At 51.5% G+C, this 18,962-nt stretch overlaps 1 protein-coding gene across 1 annotated transcript in view; it reads right to left on the reverse strand.

Moving 5' to 3' along the window:
- CDH22 (cadherin 22) overlaps positions 1 to 18,962 on the reverse strand; it is an 81,397-nt gene that overhangs the window by 28,504 nt on the left and 33,931 nt on the right. The window contains exons 4-6 of the mRNA XM_055543269.1: positions 13,916 to 14,083; positions 9,093 to 9,286; positions 6,217 to 6,470 (exon numbers count right to left, since the gene is read on the reverse strand). Of these exons, the coding sequence (XP_055399244.1) occupies positions 6,217 to 6,470; positions 9,093 to 9,286; positions 13,916 to 14,083 (616 nt within the window). The remainder of the gene's footprint in view (positions 1 to 6,216; positions 6,471 to 9,092; positions 9,287 to 13,915; positions 14,084 to 18,962) is intronic.

Below are 18,962 nucleotides of genomic sequence, written 5' to 3' on the forward strand. Positions count from 1 at the left end.
TAGCATGATAAATATGAAAGTGTGCAGGCTCATGCGTGTCCAGGCTGCCCGGTGCTCCTGTATCCAGGCTCGTGTACACACACGTGCACACGCAGCAGGCTAAATGATGCAGTCTCTGCCTGAGCTCCTAGTGGGGGAGACTCTTCACAAGCAAAAGGGGCTGCTCCTCTGACCTGGGGATTCCTCTCTGCTCACTCCATCCTGCCTTTTGACTCTTTCCCCTCCCCCACCCCTTTTAAAGCACACCCTCAAAGCCCACACACAATGCCTAGAAATCTGTATGGGGTTAGTACTGGTTGCAGAATGAAGGGGAGTACTGGGTGTCCAGACCACCGAGAAAAATGGTAAGGTCCATTTCCTGAGGACCTACTATGTTCCAAACACTTAATCCTTCCTCCAACCCTGGGACCACTGATCACAGAACCTGGTCCATAGTAGACATTTAGTACTTTTTTTCTGAATAAATGAATGAGGCAGGAACTACCATGACACCCATTTTGAAGATGGGAAAACTGAGGGTTGGAGTAGGTGCAGTGATTTTCCCATAATTCTGCAACTGAGCTAGGATTCATTCCAGGTTTTCTCTGACTCTAAAAAGAGTATGTCAAGGCTGTATATTGTCACCCTGCTTATTTAACTTATACGCAGAGTACATCATGAGAAACGCTGGGCTGGAAGAAGCACAAGCTGGAATCAAGATTGCTGGGAGAAATATCAATAACCTCAGATATGCAGATGATACCACTCTTATGGCAGAAAGTGAAGAGGGACTAAAAAGCCTCTTGATGAAAGTGAAAGAGGAGAGTGAAAAAGTTGGCTTAAAGCTCAACATTCAGAAAACGAAGATCATGGCATCTGGTCCCATCACTTCATGGGAAATAGATGGTGAAACAGTGGAAACAGTGGCAGATTTTATTTTTTTGGGCTCCAAAATCACTGCAGATGGTGATTGCAGCCATGAAATTAAAAGACACTTATTCCTTGGAAGGAAAGTTATGACTAAGCTAGATAGCATATTGAAAAGCAGAGAGATTACTTTGCCAACAAAGGTCCATCTAGTCAAGGTTATGGTTTTTCCAGTGGTCATGTATGGATGTGAGCTGGACTGTGAAGAAAGCTGAGCACCGAAGAATTGATGCTTTTGAACTGTGGTGTTGGAGAAGGCTCTTGAGAGTCCCTTGGACTACAAGGAGGTCCAACCATTCCATCCTAAAGGAGATCAGTCCTGGGTATTCATTGGAAGGACTGATGCTGAAGCTGAAACTCCAATACTTTGGCCACCTCATGCGAAGAGTTGACTCATTGGAAAAGACCCTGATGCTGGGAGGGATTGGGGGCAGGAGGAGAAGGGGACAACAGAGGATGAGATGGCTGGATGGTATCACCGACTTGATGGACGTGAGTTTGAGTGAATTCCGGGAGTTGGTGATGGACAGGGAGGCCTGGCGTTCTGTGATTCACGGGGTCGCAAACAGTCAGACACGACTGAGCGACTGAACTGAACTGAAAACCCATATGCTTTCTGTTGCACCCCATTGTGGAATGCTGGGAGGAAACGAAGTATTCACTCTCTCTCTGGTCCAGCGTGGGCTTTCCTGTTTTTGACACTCAAGGGAGACTCACAAGGGGGCTGGGGCTGGTAGGGCTGGGGATGGGCTGATAAACAGCCAGTCTGTCTGCAAGACTGCCTGATCCAGAGATGGGCCCATCTGAGCCCTCTCCTCTTTCTCTTCAAAGCCTTCCAAGACTTCTCACTGCCTAAGGATAAAGTCCCACACCTTCACCTGACATTCAAGGTCCTTCTCAGCTTGTCCCCAAGTGCCCCCACCCTGACCTCCTCTCTGGTCCCAACCCCCCTCCCGTGAGCTCATTCAGCTGACCTCACTGCTCCTGAACTTGACCTTCTGGCTCCCTGATTCTGTTCCTGCCACCAGGTCCTCAGAGGCCCTCCACCCTGGATGCTGCCCTCCCACTCCAGCCCCATCCTCTTAATCCTTGCTCCATCCCTTCTTAGTGCCCAGAGAATGTGCCCCTCCTTGGAGCTCCTGAGTCCAAGCCCTTGCTCAGCCCACTGAGACTTAGATCTGTCATTCGATTCACTCACATGGGGCCCCAGCCTTCCCCTTGCCCTCATCTGACTCTCTGTGTCTCACGCAGAGGGGAGGGCACTGCATAAAGTTGGAAGCTGTTCAAACTACAAAGAGAATCAGAAAGAAGAAGTGTTAGTCACTCAGCTGTGCCCAACTCTTTGCAACCCCATGGACTGCAGCCCACCAGGCTCCTCTGTCCTTGGGATTCTCCAGGCAAGGATACTGGATTGGGTTGCCATTTCCTTCTCCAGGGGATCTTCCTGACCCAGGCATTGAACCCAGGTCTCCTGCACTGCAGGCAGATTCTTTACCAACTGAACTATCAGGGAAGCCCTAAGAGAATCAGAAGCAGGGGTGAAATGGCAGAAGGCTGGACTCAAGAATCAGACAATCACAGGTTAAATCCCATTCCTTCCCCCTTTAGGCTGAGTGACATTGGGAGGGTCACTTCTCCTCTCTGACCCTCAGTCTCTTCATCTGTAAAATGAGTAAACTACAAGCTGAGGGCCAAACGCCACAGTGTGAGCATCTTCCTGCAGATTGCTCTGCAGTACAGCAACTCAGAAAAGTCACTCTCTACTGCATCTCTGGGTTTCCCAGGTACCACCATCCTAGGCAGACTCGCCTAGGATATCACTTCATTTCCAGGAACACACTAAGCCTGTTCCTGTCTCAGGACCTTTGCACTTGCTATTCCTTCTACCCCTGATAGCTCAGTTGGTAAAGAATCCACCTGCATGCAGGAGACCCTGGTTCAATTCCTGGGTCGGGAAGATCCGCTGGAGGAGGGATAGGCTACCCACTCCAGTATCCTTGGGCTTCCCTTATGGCCTAGCTGGTAAAGAATCTGCCTGCAATGCAGGAGACCTGGGTTTGATCCCTGGGTTGGGATGATCCCCTGGAGAAGGGAAAGGCTATACCCACTCCAGTATTCTGGCCTGGAGAATTGTCCATGGGGTCGCAAAGAGTCAGACATGACGGGGCGACTTTCACTTTCATTCCTTCTACCCAGAATGCATTTTGCCACATCTTTGTCTAGTTGGCTCTCTCTTGATCATTCTGATGTCAACTCACTTGTCAACTCCTTGATCACTTAATCTGGAGTAGCCCCCTGTGGCCCCAATTGGTCTTATTCTATTACCTTGTTTATTTTCTTCATAGTTCTTATCAGCAATGACCCCTTTTAACCATCTGTTGACTTGTGGCAACAAACATTCAACTACTTATTGGCCATTTCCCTGCCTCCCCTGCCCCCCAGGAGAAGGCAAACTCTTTGAGTGAAGGGACTGGGTCTTATCACCTCTGTTTCCCCGTTGTCTGGAGCAGTGCGGGATATGACATGACTCACACGCCTAGGTGTTGACTGAGTCCAGGACCCTTGGAACTCAGGGAGCTGGAACATAAGCCAGGCTCTGGGCTGCCCAGGTGGTCTGTGAGGACCCCTTCTCTAGCCATCTGTCCCCTTACAGACCGGGTGCTCCTCCCCAGCTCTGCCCTTAGCTGAGTCATCTCGGGCCTGGCTCCAGGCCGGGCATGGAGGAGGAGGAGTTGGGTAAATGTTTGTGGTGTGAAATTGGACCTGTCTCAAGCTCCTCACCGCCTCCACATCTGAGGAGCCCCAGGGAAGGGGCGGCAGAGAGAGATGAAAGGAGGTGAGAAGCAGGTTTCAAAGTTGGCCCTTTCAGTGCAGATGAAAGCAGGGGGGAAGTGAAGTCAACAGAGGGTGGAGGGGGAGGGCTGAGGGGGGAGTGGGGAGAGCAATATTGGAGAGGAGGGGAGAAGGCAGAGGGGTGTGCTGGACCTGGGAGGCAAGGACGAGGCTCCTACTGCTGCCTGGTAACTCTTATGAGCCCAGGGAACCTCCTCCTCTCCCTGGGTCTCAGTTTCCTGCCAAACAAGGGTGATAATGCCCTCCTGGGAAAGGTCTGGGGCTGAGCCAGAGGCTGACGGGAATGTTTAAAGACTGTATCTATTGTCAGCAGGGATGGAAGGGTGGTGGAGGAGTTCATAGGCAGTGGAGGGTGGTTTTGGCCATGGGAAGGGTGGAGGCAGCCTAGGAGGCATTCAGAACCTCTGGACTGAGTCTGAGCCCTTCAGTCTATCTTTGAACCCTGTCAGACTTCTCTTGTTGGCTCATTGCTCAGCCTCCTATAGACATCACAGTCTACTCATCTCCAGACACCCCTGCCACTTCTTGCCTTCCAACGCCTGTGCCTGGAATAGCCTTCTCCTCATAGCTACACTGACCAGATTCAGGTACACAGCTCAATATAATTCCTGCCTCCTCCAGGAAGTCTTTCTAGACCCCCAAGGGTAGCCTCCAGTCTGGGAGCCCATAGGTAGTTAAGCATCTTTGTGTCCTCACCTTGGGGTTGCCATGTAAGGTTGCACAGGCCATGCACTGGACAAATTGGAGGGAGCCATTCACATGAATGATGGTGAGAATGCTACCCATATGGAGCTGAATAATGAAGAGATCCTTAAAGTAACTTCCTTTCCCTCCTCCAATGCTTGGCACAGAGCTAGGCACACAGTTGGCTCAGGGATCATTCACTATGTACAGGGGTTTCAGGGAATAAACAGGAAGCTCCAGATGCTTAAATTCAGTCAACAGTGGGCATTCACCCCACCCTGACCTCCTCCTCTGGATCACTTTCTTTCTATCTGACATCCTTTCAACTTGGGCCATGGTCAGGGACTCCCCAACTCCTGCAGATTACAAACCCTTCCAGGGACACCAACAGCGCCACAGCATCCCGTGGCCTCCGTGCACTTGCCGCTGCCCCTCTTCCTCCCGCGCCCCATCCCCTATGCTTCTGTCTCTGCGACTGGCTTTCTCTCCAAGTCTCCTCTTTCTGTTCCTACAGCGTCAGGTCAGTTCCTCTGTCCTTTAGTTACTCCTGCCCTCTTTCCACTGGTTTTCCTTCTCTGGTCACTTCCTCTCACTGTTGGTCTCACTGCACCTCCATGAGCCTCTCTCTTTTCTTTCTCTGTTTTTACATTTCATTCATTCACCATGCGTCAGGGAATGTCCACTGAGCGCTAGGCAGCGTGAGGCCCTGAGGATACAGCGGTGAACTTAGACACGCATCCCTATTCTCCTAAAGCTTATTTTTTAGGGAGAGGGACAAAGTCATCAGGTTAGATGGTAGCAGGTTAGATGGTGATGAAGGACGAAAGAAAATGGATATGAAGTGTGGGGACACGTTGGGGTGGGGTTGACATTTTAAAAAGGGTGGTCAGGGAAGGTTGCACCGAGAAGATGACTTTTGAGGAAAGTCCTGGAGGAAGTGAGAGGAGATGTTAAGCGGGAGAACATTCCAGGCAGAGGGATCGGGCAGTACAAAGGCCCTGGGGTAGAGGCGGGCTGGGTGTATCCCTGGAGCTGTGAGGAGGTCAACATGGCCGAGCAGAGTGAACCAGGGAGGAGGTGAGCCAGGGTCTGAGAGGTTACAGTCAGGCCACACCTATAGGGTCTGGGCTTTTATCCTGAGCCGCAGAGGCACCTTTGGAGGGCTTTCAGCAGAGGAGGGCCAGTGGAGGGAGGTTTGGGCAATGAGAAGGGTGGGGCGGGAGTCAATTGGCTCCTGTGCCCATTCTAGATTGAAGAGGGGTGATGACAGAAGCAGAGAGAGGCAGTAATCAGGCAAGAGAAACAGGTGGCCTGGACCAGGGCGGCAGCTGCGGAGGAGGTGAGAAGTGGTCAGATTCTGGAGATGTTTTTAAAGCAGAGATGACAGGCTTTGCTGATGGATTGGAGGGAGGTGTGAGAGAAAAACATAAGTCGAGGATGTTTGCAACATTTGTGACCTGAAAAGCTGGAAGGATGAAATTATCTTTTTTTTTTTTTTTCCTTTTGGTGGAGGACCGAAGCTGAGCCCAGGTCACTGCTGCGTCTGTCACACCTGGTTCTCTCTCGTTATCCTGAGTTCCGTCTCTCTGCCACTGTTCGCGAATCTGATCCCTTTGTCTCTTTGGCTCCCGTCCATCGCTCTGTCCCCTCCTCCCTCACCATCACCGCCCCCAACCCCTCCGTGTCCCGTCCCCACCCCCTCTGCCCGCCGTCTGTCCGCAGGCGCTGGCGGGGTAGCAGGCAGCAGGCGTCGGCCCCGGGCGGGGGTCTCACCGGACGGGCCGGTTGGCGGCGTCGGGGTCCCGCGCCGTCACCACGCCGACCAGGGAGCCCACCTGCGCGTCCTCCTGTACCTCCAGGAGGCCGGAGGGCGGCTGGAACTCGGGGGGCTCGTCCACGTCGATCACGGCCACGCGCACGATCGCCTGGTCGCGGAACGTGCCTAGGTCAGCGAAGCGGGGGTCCACGAACTTGTTGAGGGCCTCCAGGACCACGGTGTGCACCGGCTGGGACTCGAAGTCCAGGCGCTGGAGGGGTGGGCGGAAGGGAGCAGAGGGCGGTGAGTGGGCTGGGGTCTGCGCCACACCTCCAGGTGAACAGAGCCCAAGTCTGGCGGGGGCTGGCCTCGCTCCGAGGGGGCGGGGCCGTCCCCGAGAAAGTGGGGCTGGCTTAAGGTCACAGTTGACTGAGGCATCACTGACTCAATGGCATCACTGACACACGGTCGGGTTACATGTAGAGAAAGTCAGGCCCTGCTAGGGACAGTCTTGCTCAGGGACACTGGGTCACATACTGACTCCCAGACTTCCTGCTACCGGGCACACGAGACTGGCCTTAATGTATTAATTTACAAAGCACTGTGTGCCAGTGTTCTAAATGTAGCGACTCATCTAATTTTACAGCGTCCCAAAGAGGCTTGTATTATTATTATCATCCTATTTGACACGTGAGGACATCAAGGCCCAGCAGGCTCTGTAACTTACCCTAGGTCACTTAGCAGTTAGTCCCTGGCAGAAGTGGGATTCACATCCCCGGGCAGTGGGGCTGTCAAGTCCCAGCCCTTAATCCCACTGAAGGAAAGGCACTGGATCTGTGGCTGCCCCGCTGTGTATCTTCGGGCAATCTGTTCGGCCTCTCTGGGCCTCGGGCGGGAGAGTGAGATGAGACCCTCCTGGTGTATTATTGGTGGCAGCTGCTAATGTGAGTTGAGCCTGATAAGCTGGGCGGCCTTAGAGCTTCCCTCAGAGGCCTGGCTAAAGCCACGCTGAGTCCTGGTCCTCATCAGGGAATGCTGGTGGGTGACCCTCTGATGGACAAGCTGCATGGCTGAGTGGACTCTGGCCTCCTAAGGATAAAGCCTTTAGAGCAAAGAGAAAGGGCAGTGGTGGAACCATGGGCACCACTGTTACATGCTGGGGGAGCCATCTGGGCAGCAAGGGCCACCTTCCTGGAGAACTGCCCTCTGTCTAGGGACCCTCCTTTCCTCTCAGAACCTCCCCTCCACACTCCCCCTTCCCCAACAGAAAAAAAAAGAGAAAGAAAAGAAGGGCTACCTCCTCCCTCCATCCTGTTGCCTGGGAAATCAGGATGCAGGGAGGCAGGCACGGACCTGGCCTGGGAATGAGCGATGGGCTCTGGAGCCAGGTCATCAGTCGGGCGGGGGCTGTGCTCCCTGAGCCAGCACTGACTCCACAGAGACAGCTCAGGCGCCACTGCTGGGGCAGGCGGGCTGGGGCGGGGTTATGGGGCAAGAGGCAGGGAGGACGGGGAGTTACTACAGGGGCATCACCGGGGATGAGAGCAAATGCTGTGCTGGGGTCCCCGGGCTGGGCATGGGGCCTGATTCTGCTGCTCTGTGATGCTGGGCCTCCCCAGGCCGCCAGTTCCCCCATCTGTGAAATGGGCTCATCTTACAGTGAGGACAAGTGGAGGTCAGAAGACCGAAAGCCATGTAATGTTTAAAAGGGTGGATTCTGGAGACAGACTCCCTGGGCCCCTGTCCCTACAACTTCTCTGTAAGATGCTTGGCCTTGGATGCAAATGACTGAACTCAGGGCCTCAGATTCTCGCCTATGAAATGGGCAATAATAATACTGAGAGGGTTGTTGTAGAGATTAAATGAGTTAATACATGGAAAGCATTGGAAAGGAGGCTGGCACGCTATTCACACTTCATTGAAAGTATTAGCCTCATATTCTTATCCTAGTTGAAGAAACAGAGTTTTCTCTGTCCTCAAGCCCTCGTGGCCAGGGAGAGAGTTTGATTATTGAGTGAATGAAGGGCTGGCAGGGCAGATGTTTCTGTAGGTCCCAGGAGGCAGAGCCTGGGCTGACAGGAACAAGATAGACTGTGGCTGTATGGGAGAAGGAGGAGCAGGACACTGGTAGGGAGTGAGCGTCACATCCTTGGGAGTATACAAAGGGCTTACGACTGTTTGTAGGCCAGGCAGGGGACTCAGACCTCCCGTGGAACAGCAGGGTTGGAGTGGACAGTGTTAAAGGCCTGTGCACCCCTGAGTTGCCAAGCTTGTGACCAAGCCCTTGAAGATGATTTTTGCTTTTTTATCTGACCTCTGTCTCCTTTCCCTAGGGGGTGCTGAGTTTGCTGTTTGAGCTTCTGGTTCCTGGGCTGGTCAGTGGGTAAGGGGGCTGTTAGACTCAAGAAAGAAAGAGCTTTGGGGTCACCAGACCCGGGTTCAAATCCTACTCTATCCCTTACAGGTATAATCTTGGGCAAGCCCTTTTACCTTTCTAAATCTCTGTTTTCTTACTTGTAAAAACAGTCATAATATGTTTTCCTTCCAAGGGTAACATCAAGATGAAAGGAAACAGTGAGTGTGAAAGGCCTGGTGTGAACTTGAAGTAGCACAGCATAGTATGTAAGAACACAGATTCAAATCTGGATTGACTCCTGGCTCTTGACTGCTAGCTGTGCAACCTTGGACAAGTCACTTAACCTCGCTGTGTCTCATGTTCTCATTTGTAAAACGGGAAGGACAGCATTAGCGTTTTCCCAGGTTGGTCCAGCGTCCCTGGAGAGACTTCACCCCTGGAGTGAAGTGGGATGGGGTATTTGGCTGCTCAGTGACCCCCTACCCGACCCTGCTGCCCTGGGGCCTGCCTCCCCCATCACTTCCGGGGCGGCCGCACCTTCTGCACTACGATGATGGCCTCCTGCGTGTCACTGTCTGTGATGACCTTGAACACGTGCCCGCCGCTGCCGCTCTCCTCCCTGAGGTGGTAAGTCATGTCTGTGTTTTCGCCCACGTCTGAGTCCTCGGCCTTCACGCGTCCCACGGCCGTGCCGATGGGGGCCGACTCCTGAATGCTGAACTGGTACATCTCTGTAGGGGATACAGCTGTGAGCAGGGATGGTAAGGCAGTCCCTCCCCCAGCTTCCACCAGCGCTAGGGGAGAGAAGGGGGGTCTCAGATGGGCTCCTTGGAGCTCCCTGCTTGGCCAGGACTGGTGTTGGGAGAGGCGCTTCCTCTGCCAAAATGCCGGACGCAGTGCAAAGAAGAGGGTTCTAATTCTGACCTTGGCTTTATCCCCTGATTGATTTGAGAAAGTGTCGGCAGTTCTTTGGGACTCAAGTGTCCTCATCTGCCCAAAAGGGGACAGAGAAGCACAGTGATCAAGGCTACGGCCCTGGAGTTAGTCCTGGATGTGTAGTTCTGAGCTCTGGTTTTCCTCATCTGTAGAATGGGAATAGTAATAGTGCCTTCCTAATAGCACTGTCATTTCCCAATTAACTGAGATGATAAGGCATGTCAATTGCTTAGCACAGAGACTAGTATCTGTTACCTACCCAATAAATGGGACACATTGCCTTCAAATAGTAGGGCTGCACACTGATTTTTTTTTGTTGCTGTGGATGTTAATGATATTGGTTCCTTCATTTCCACGTATTTATTGAGCATCTATGATGTCCCAGATGCAGCTCTATGCATTGGGGTTCCAGCAACAAGCAAAACAGACCCAAATCCCAGGGCTCACAGTGCTTTTCTCTTAACAGAAGGAGAAAGACACTAAACAATCATATCAGTAAAATAGGATGTCAAATGGTACTTGGGAGAAAAATAAAACTGGGAAGGGAAATGGGGAGTGATGATGAAGGTGTGTGTGGAGTTTTAAATAGGGTAATTGGGACTTTCCTGGCAGTCCAGTGGTTAAGACTCTGTGCTTCCAATGCAGGGGGCGAGGGTTCAATCCTTGGTCGGGAAACTAAGATCCCACATCCCACGGGATGCAGCCAAAAAAAACTGTAAATGGGGTAATCGAGGAAAAGACATTTCTGCAAAAGTCTGAGGGAGGTGAGGCAGTGAGTCAAGCAGATATTTGGGAAAGACAGAGGGAACAGCAGGTGCAAGGGCCCTGAGGTGGTTGCAATGCCTGGCATGTTTGAAGACTGGCAAGATGGCCCCTGTTACCAGAGTGGGGAAGCAGAGGGGAAACCAGAAGGAGTGAGGGTCAAGTGGAACTCAAATGGCTCCCTGCTCTCCTTCCAGAGTGGAGTTGAAGGTGAGGGTGATTTGCTACATGATGGGCCCGCCCAGGGGAAGCAGGGGCTGTGGCACCGGGGATGTGTCTCTTGGAGCCCCCACTGGCCTGGATACCCTTGTGTGGTGTGGCTGTCTCTGACTGACTCTCACATAAGAGTCTTGGGGGGACTCTTAACGCAAGCTGACCATGCCACCCCCCACTCTTTACCATAGCTCCCTACTGCACTTGGAATGAAGTTGTACAAGTCCCTTGGCCCCTGCTGACTTCTGCAGCCTCATGCCTCCAACGCCCCACCTCAACATGAGCCTTAGCCTGGCTGAAGTTCTTGTAATTCCTTCAGGATGACTTGCTCTGTGCCACCTCTAGACATTCCCTCGCTTTATTTTCCTCTCTGCCTTCGCTTCCCCTGTTTCCCCTCCTTTTTAGTCTCAGTGACTATTACCTCCTGTAATGGGGAAGGTTCCCAGACCTCCAGGCTCTGGTCCTGTGTGTCCAGGGCCCCCAGGCTTATCCTATTGTAAGGATTACTGCATTTCCCTATTATTTTCTGTTTATTCTCCCTCCCTCTCTCTTCTCCCTCCCTCTGGGCTGTGAGCTCCTGCAAGGCAGGGACCACATCTCTTATTCAGCAGGCATTCATGGTGCCTGGCAGAACACCAGGCTGTCACATAAATGAAATGTTTGAGTGACTCGTGAGTGAATGAATGAAAAGCAGCATGAGTTACTAGTATACACTCACTAGATTAACACAAATGAAAGAAATCTGACAATATCAAGTATCAGCGAGGATATGGTATGATGGACACATGCATTTCTTCATGGGGGAAAACAATTTGGCTTTATTTAGTAAAGTTGAAGATGAGTTTATTCTGCTCCTCTGTAGACTAATGAAATTGCATGAAAAACAGCAGTAGGGACACATACAACCATGTTCAAAGTGGTGTCCTCTATAATAACCTCAGACTGGAAACAACACAAATGTCCATGGGCAGGAGAATAGACAAATCATGGAATACTATACAGCACTGAAAATGAATGCATTATAGCTAGAAGCAATAACATGTGATTTCACAAACATAATTTGGGGAGATAAAAAAGCAAGATGAATCATTTGTATTGTGAGTTTCGATTTAGATAAGGTTAAAAAACATAAAATTAAACTATAATGTTAGGTGATACCTACATGGGTGAATCAACCCTAAAGGACTGGATAAAGAAGATGTGGTATATATGCATATTTATATATAATGAAATACTACTTAGCCATAAAAAGTGAAATTTTACCACTTGCAGCAAGATGGACTTGGAGGGCATTATGCTAAGTGAAATAAGTCAGACAAACAAAGACAAATATTGTGTGATATCACTTATATATATATAATCTAAAGAATATTAAAAAAAGAAACATTCACAGATATAGAGAACAAATTAATGGTTGCCAGTGGGAAGAGGGAAGCGGGCAGGGGCAATATAGGAGGAGGAGATTGAGAGGTACAAATTATTAGGTTTAAAAAAGCTACAAGAATATATTGTACAACATGGGGAATATAGCAACTAATTTATAATTAATTATAACTATAAATGGAGTAAACCTTTAAAAACTATGAATCACTGTATTGTACACCTATAATTTACATAATATTATACCTCAAAGAAAGTGAAAGTGTTAGTTGCTCAGGTGCATCCAACTCTTTGTGATTCCATGCACAGTAGCCCGACAGGCTCCTCTGTCCATGGAATTTTCCAGGCAAGGATACTGGAGTGGGTTGCCATTCCCTTCTCCAGGGGATCTTCCCCACCCAGGGACTGAATCCAGGTCTCCTGCATTGCAGGCAGATTCTTTCCTGTCTGAGCCACCATGGAAGCCCCTATTATCTACCAACTATACTTCGATAAAAAAGAAAAAGAAAAGCAAAGAGATGATGGTCATGAAAGTGGATGGTGGTTAACTCTGGAAGAAGAGGTAGGGGGAGAAGTTATAATTAAGAAAGGACTTGTGGCAGCTTCCGGGTCCTGGTCGGTGGTTACAAGAGTGTTTGTTCTGTAATTCTGTGTTGAACTGGACATTTATATTTTATGCATTTCTGTGTGCTGTACTTTACTTCCCAATAAAGAAATAAAGAAAGAATAGATGAACAACACAGCTATATATTAAAAATGGATAACCAACAGGGTCCTACTGTACAGCACAGGGAATCTGCTCAATGTTATGTGGCAGCCTGGATTGGGAGGGGAGTTGGGGGGAGAATGGATACATGTGTATGTATGGCTGAGTCCCTTTGCTGTCTGCCTGAAACTATCACAACATTGTTAATTGGCTATACTCCAATATAAAATGAAAAAGTTAAAAAAAAAGAAAGAAAGAATACATGAATGAATAAATAAGAGTCTTCCAGGGGCTCCGGCCCTCTGTCTGCCCCACTCCTTCCAGCTCAGGGCTGGCACACAGCCCGGCACACAGCAAACTGGGTGGCCCCGCCCCTTCACAGGGGCTTTAAAGCTTCCCCATCAAGTGACTGAGGCTGGGCTGGGGGAGTGGCTGAGGGCGGCTGCTGGACTGGGTTCCCCGGGCAACAGCAAAGACGGGGAGCTGGCTGGCGGGCTCTGCCCACCCCACTTGGCGTCTGGACTGAGGCGCTTAGGCTGCGATGTGCTCTCAGCTAAGGGATTGGATTCCCTTATCTCTCGGGGGTCAGTCCCCTGTGGCAGGGCCTAATGTGAGAGCAGCAGACCTCAAGTAATGACTCGCCCGATAGGGATCAGCCCGGCTCCCCATGGCATTTAGTCTCTGCCAGCTTCGGCGGCTTCCTGGGCACAGCTTTCTCGTCTGAACCTGGGATGGAGGGGCTGGCTGGGCTGATGGGAGGTGGAGGACAGGACCAGAGAAGACACCCCCACTCTGTTGTGCCTGGGGAGGCAGAGAGTGGAAAGCACCCTCCCCCAGTTCAGAAGCACAGAGTCCTCCAGGCTAGGAGGAGAGGAAAAGCCCTGTCTCTCCAGACCCTGGCATTTCTATGCACAAATGATAGGTGCCCCTGGGCATGGCTGCAGCCTCTGTCTGTATGTCTAAAAGACCCCTGTGTCTGTCCCTCCATCCCCAGTATACCTTTGCAAGCTCGGATCAGTAGCAGATCACACATAATAAGCGTGACAGGGGTATGTGCAAGGACCAGCTGGAGTGGGTGGACAGACGGGGCTCACTCTTGGCCAGAAGCAAGGTGCGGGGAGGGGTGGTAAGTGTGTTACATGGATGTGTGGAAAGTCAGACAACTTTGGGGCTGTCTCTTGCAAAAAGCAAGATTGGAGGGGGAAGGGGGTTGGGGTGACTTGGATGGATAGACAGAAGGACAGATCGGGGAGTCCCTCTATGGCGAGAAGGCTGCAGGGCAGCTTGGGGTCAGAGGGTGGCTGGGAGGGATGACTAAACAGACACACAGATCCACTCCTCCCTTTGGGAAGGCCTCACTCACTCTGCGGGAAGCGGGGCGGGTTGTCGTTGACATCAGTGACCACGATGGTGACGGTCGTGGAGCCGGAGAGGCCGCCCAGCTGGCCCGCCATGTCTGTGGCCTGGATTACCACCTCGTAGCGCTCCTGGCTCTCGCGGTCAAGGTCGGGCACGGCCGTCCGGATCACACCTGTGGGTGGGGGGTTGAGGCCAGGGATGCCCCTTGCCAGCTGCCAACCGATACAGAGACCCCTCCCCAGGCAGAGGCCAGGCTCATTCAAGTTCAGGAGGGGAGTTGCTGATGCAGAAGACACTGATACAACCACCGTGTAGGTGTGGGGCTCAGCATACACACACAGACACACACACACACCTGCATGCTTATACAGATAGGCTCACAGATAACTCACTCAGCACTCCACACACACACACACTCCTCTCTCACACACATCAGATTCACGCACGCGTGTGTCTTCAGTTGCTCAGTTCGTGTCTAACTCTTTGAGACCCCATGGACTGTAGCCCGCCAGGCTCTTCTGTCCATGGGATTTTCCAGGCAAGAATACTGGAGTGGGTTGCCATTTCCTTCTCCAGGGGATCTTCCTAGACCAGGGATCAAACCCACGTCTTCTGCAGTGTAGGCGGATTCTTTACCACTGAGCCACTGGGGAAGCCCAGATACATGCACATATACTTCCCATCCACTTGTACACATAAACACACACATTATATACAGACATATTAACATACATCCACACACTCACACACATACATGCATATTCACACACTCACATGCAACCCAAAAGCAACAGAATATGGACTATTTAGTTTACTAAAAAGAGGCGTAGGGCCTAGAATCAGGCACTGTGTGACTCCCCCTTGAGCCTCCGATCCCACTTTCAGGGTCTCAGTTTCCCCATATGAGGGGGAGTCCCGACATTTTCTGGGTGAGCCTGGCCTGTGTCTGATTCATCTCTGGGTCAGTGTCACTCAGCCCAGAGCCAGCCCCAGCGTGGCGGCTTGGTGAATGTTTAACTGAGTGAACTGGCCTGACAGTCACCCTCAAACACACGATGGAGTCACACTCGCCCACACATAAACACTGATATGTCTCACACACTTAGACGTACTATTAATACATTAATACACAGGTAACACCTATGAGGTCACATGCACAGGCACACACATAGCTACTAGCACACACTTATTCTCACACGCACACATACACCCTCCACGATTAAGTCATCCCCCAGCCCTGGGGACCCCAGCCCTTTCCTCTGGGGCCCGGCCCTAGATTCTCTGTCCAGGCACCGGCTAATTGCTGATCAGACAACCCCTCAAACTGTTAATGGAAGCAGGCAGAGGAGCAGCAGGAAGGGGTGGCTGTGAGATGAATTCTGAGCAGGGGAAGGCTGGACTTCTGGTCTCCCTGCACACTTGCTTATACGGTGGGAGATCAGGCGGGAGGGGGGAGTTGATGAGCCAGTCAGAGTCCCCCCACCCCTGACCCACTTCAACCTGCGAACGCCAGGTGGTGGCAGGTGGTGCCCAGGGCCTGAGCACCAGGTGGGGTCACGCACCAGCAGCCCCACGATGCGCCCCATAAAACTCAATCTCTCCCTCCTGATGTCCCCAGACAGCCCCTAGCCTCCAATAAAGGCAATAGAACGGGAGGAGAGGCTATAGTGTGTGTGTGTGTGTGTGTGACTGGGGGAGCCAGGGGTGGTGCATCTTAGTGGGTGTTCCTGCTTTTGTGGGATCCCATGGAGATACGGAAAGTGCAGTCTGTCTAATCAGGGGTCATGGAGACCCTCTATCAGCGGCCTTCAAGACTCCTCAATAAGCTCCCTCCTGACTGCTCCTTGGCCTGGACTGATCTTTCCAAGGGCAGGGGAGACTTGGAAACAGACGAACTTGGGATACATCCCAGACCTGCTATTTGTTGACCAGGTGATCTTGAGCAAAACCCCTCACCTCTCTGGACCTCAGTTTTGTCATTTATAAAATGGGACCATCACATACCTCCCCAAAGAGCAGGATTTCCCCAACTGGCACGTGGACATCTCGGGCAGGATAATTCCAGCCACGAGGTGCTGGTAGCAGCGCCCTCCCCCTCCCAGCTACAGTTCCAGACATTGGCAAATGGTCCCTGGGGGCAGAATTGGTGCAGAGTTTCATCTCATGAGAACGGCATGTGACAGTAACAATAACTGACATGGATGTGCATTTACCCTGCGCTTGCCATGGTTCTAAGCACCTTAAGGGAACTGCCTCATTGAAATTGCTCATCAGCCCTATGAGGATGGTGCTGTGATTAAAGCCAGTTTGCAGATGAGGACATGGAGGCACAGACAGGTTAAGTACTGGCCCAAGGTCGCACACAGAGAAAGTGCACAGTCAGGATTCCAGCAGACTCTCTGGGGCCAGAGCCCATGCTGTGGACGGCTCTGCTGGACCTCAGTAAGGATGGTGGGCCCCTGCCCAGCCAGCCTAGTATCCCCCACCCCACCCACCCTCAGGTACAAGGGGAGAGTGCAGGCCTCTGATAGAGTGATGCTGCGCTTCTGTCTCAGCTCCTGACAGAGCCCTTGCTCATCTCCATCCTAATCAGGCAAGCCACGCTTCCAATCATGCACTGGGCTCCTTGCCCCATCTCCCTGGTGCTGGACCTCAACACTGGGACTGTTAGAGGAATCCCTTCTGGGGATTAGGGCAGGACCCAAGTCCGGGATGGCAGGGGCCCTACTGGGAAGGTGCCCTTGTGTGTCCTCTACCCTGAGGGGCTGAAGGAGGGAAAGAGCAGGAAGGGAAGAGAGAAGAGAGGGAGGAGGATGAAGGTGGCAGAGACAGAAGGAGAGAGAGACAGAGAGGAATCTGAGAGGTCAGAGCGGAAAGAGACGGAGAGCACCACATACTCAGAGGCACAGAAGAAGGGAAAGGAGGGGAGGAGAGGGAAAGGGAGACCTACAGAGAGACAGAGGCCTGGAGAGAAACAGAAAGAAAGAAGAAAGCAAGGCCAAGAACAGCAAGGGCAGCGTGAACAGACCTCCTCAGGGACGCCAGAGAGGCAGACGGACAGGGAGGGGTGGAGAAAGAAGGTGGGAGGGGCGAAAGGAGAGGGCAGACAGATGGACTGACAGGGGAGTGATCACGGGCCAGAGACGTGGTGGGGGGCTCCCTGCGTGAGCCAGGCAGAGGGGCGGGCTGGGGGGGGGGCGGGCCAGTCGAGCACTTAAGATGGGCTAAAGAAAAGTGAAAGTGAAAGTGAAGTCGCCCAGTCGTGTCCGACTCTTTGCGACCCCATGGACTGTAGCCCATCAGGCTCCTCCGTCCATGGGATTTTCTGGGCAAGACTACTGGAGTGTCATTATCAGAAAAATGCAAATCAAAACCACAATGAGGTACCATCTCACGCCAGTCAGAATGGCTGCTATCAAAAAGTCTACAAACAATAAATGCTGGAGAGGGTGTGGAAAAAAGGAACCCTCTTACACTGTTGGTGGGAATGCAAACTAGTCACAGCACTATGGAGAACAGTGTGGAGATTCCTTAAAAAACTGGAAATAGAACTGCCATACGACCCAGCAATCCCACTGCTGGGCATATACACCGAGGAAACCAGAATTGGTTTCTTTACACATGTAGCCCAATGTTCATCTCAGCACTGTTTACAATAGCCAGGACATGGAAGCAACCTAGATGTCCATCAGCAGACAAATGGATAAGAAAGCTGTGGTACATATACACAATGGAGTATTACTCAGCCATTAAAAAGAATACATTTGAATCAGTTCTAATGAGGTGGATGAAACTGGAGCCTATTATTCAGAGTGAAATAAGTCAGAATGAAAAACACCAATACAGTATATTAACGCATATATATGATATTTAGAAAGATGGTAGCAATGACCCTATATGTGAGACAGCAAAAGAGACACAGATGTAAAGAACAGACTTTTGGACTCTGTGGGAGAAGGTGAGGATGGGATGATTTGAGAAAATAGCATTGAAACATGTATATTATCAGATGTGAAATGGATCGCCAGTCCAGGTTCTATGCATGAGACAGGGTGCTCAGGGCTGGTGCACTGGGATGACCCTGAGAGATGGGAGGGGGAGGGAGGTGGGAGGGGGGTTCAGGATGGGGAACGCATGTACACCCATGCTGATTCGTGTGAATGTATGGCAAAAACCACCACAATGTTGTAAACCTAATTAGCCTCCAATTAAAAAAAAAAAATACTGGAGTGGGTTGCCATTTCCTTCTCCAGGAGATCTTCCCGACCCAGGGATTGAACCCAGGTCTCCCACATTGTAGGCAGACGCTTTACCGTCTGAGCCACCAAGGAAATCTATGTGCTAAGCTTTGTCATTTACGTCTAGGATCTCACAGATGTGGAGTCTGGTGATGGGGCCACTGTGCATGGATGAGCTTGTGGACCAAAACCTCAGCGGCCCCGGCTCTGAGTGAGGCTGGGAGCAGGGGTCTGACTGAGATCTATGCTGTGGGTGAGGTGCCACGATTATGAGACTGGCCTCCTTGCTGCCCTGTCACTTCTGACTGCAGAGGAACTGGGGACACTTAAGTCTTCATCCCTAGAAACAGGTCATGAAGCCGTGCTGAGTGTGTGAGCAGGTGTCCTCTCTGGACAACTAGGAGTTGGGTACCCTGAAGCCATGCTGCCTCTGGACCCTGTCCCCCCAAGCCACACCCAATGACAGGTTGCTATGGTGATAGCTCCTGAGGAACCACGCCTACTGGGATCCATGCCTTGGGTCAGCCTCTCCCATGCTGACTCCAGCCTCGGCCATAGGACTTGCTTTGGCCAACGGGACATCAGCAAGTGTGACAGAAGCAGAGATACTTGATAAACCCTTGTGTGCCAGGGCTTGTCTCCTTGGAACCCTGAGACCACTGCGCCGTGAAGAAACCCAAGATGAAAGGCCACAGCTGTCCTAGCTGACCTGCCAGCTGACTGTTGCTATGTGAGTGACCCCAGCAAAATAACTGCCCAGCCAACCCACAGAATCGTGACAAATAATAAATTGTTGCTGTTTTAAGCCACCGT

The sequence above is a fragment of the Bubalus kerabau genome, chromosome 13 (assembly GCF_029407905.1).
Source record: "Bubalus kerabau isolate K-KA32 ecotype Philippines breed swamp buffalo chromosome 13, PCC_UOA_SB_1v2, whole genome shotgun sequence".
Taxonomy (NCBI): Eukaryota; Metazoa; Chordata; class Mammalia; order Artiodactyla; family Bovidae; genus Bubalus; species Bubalus kerabau.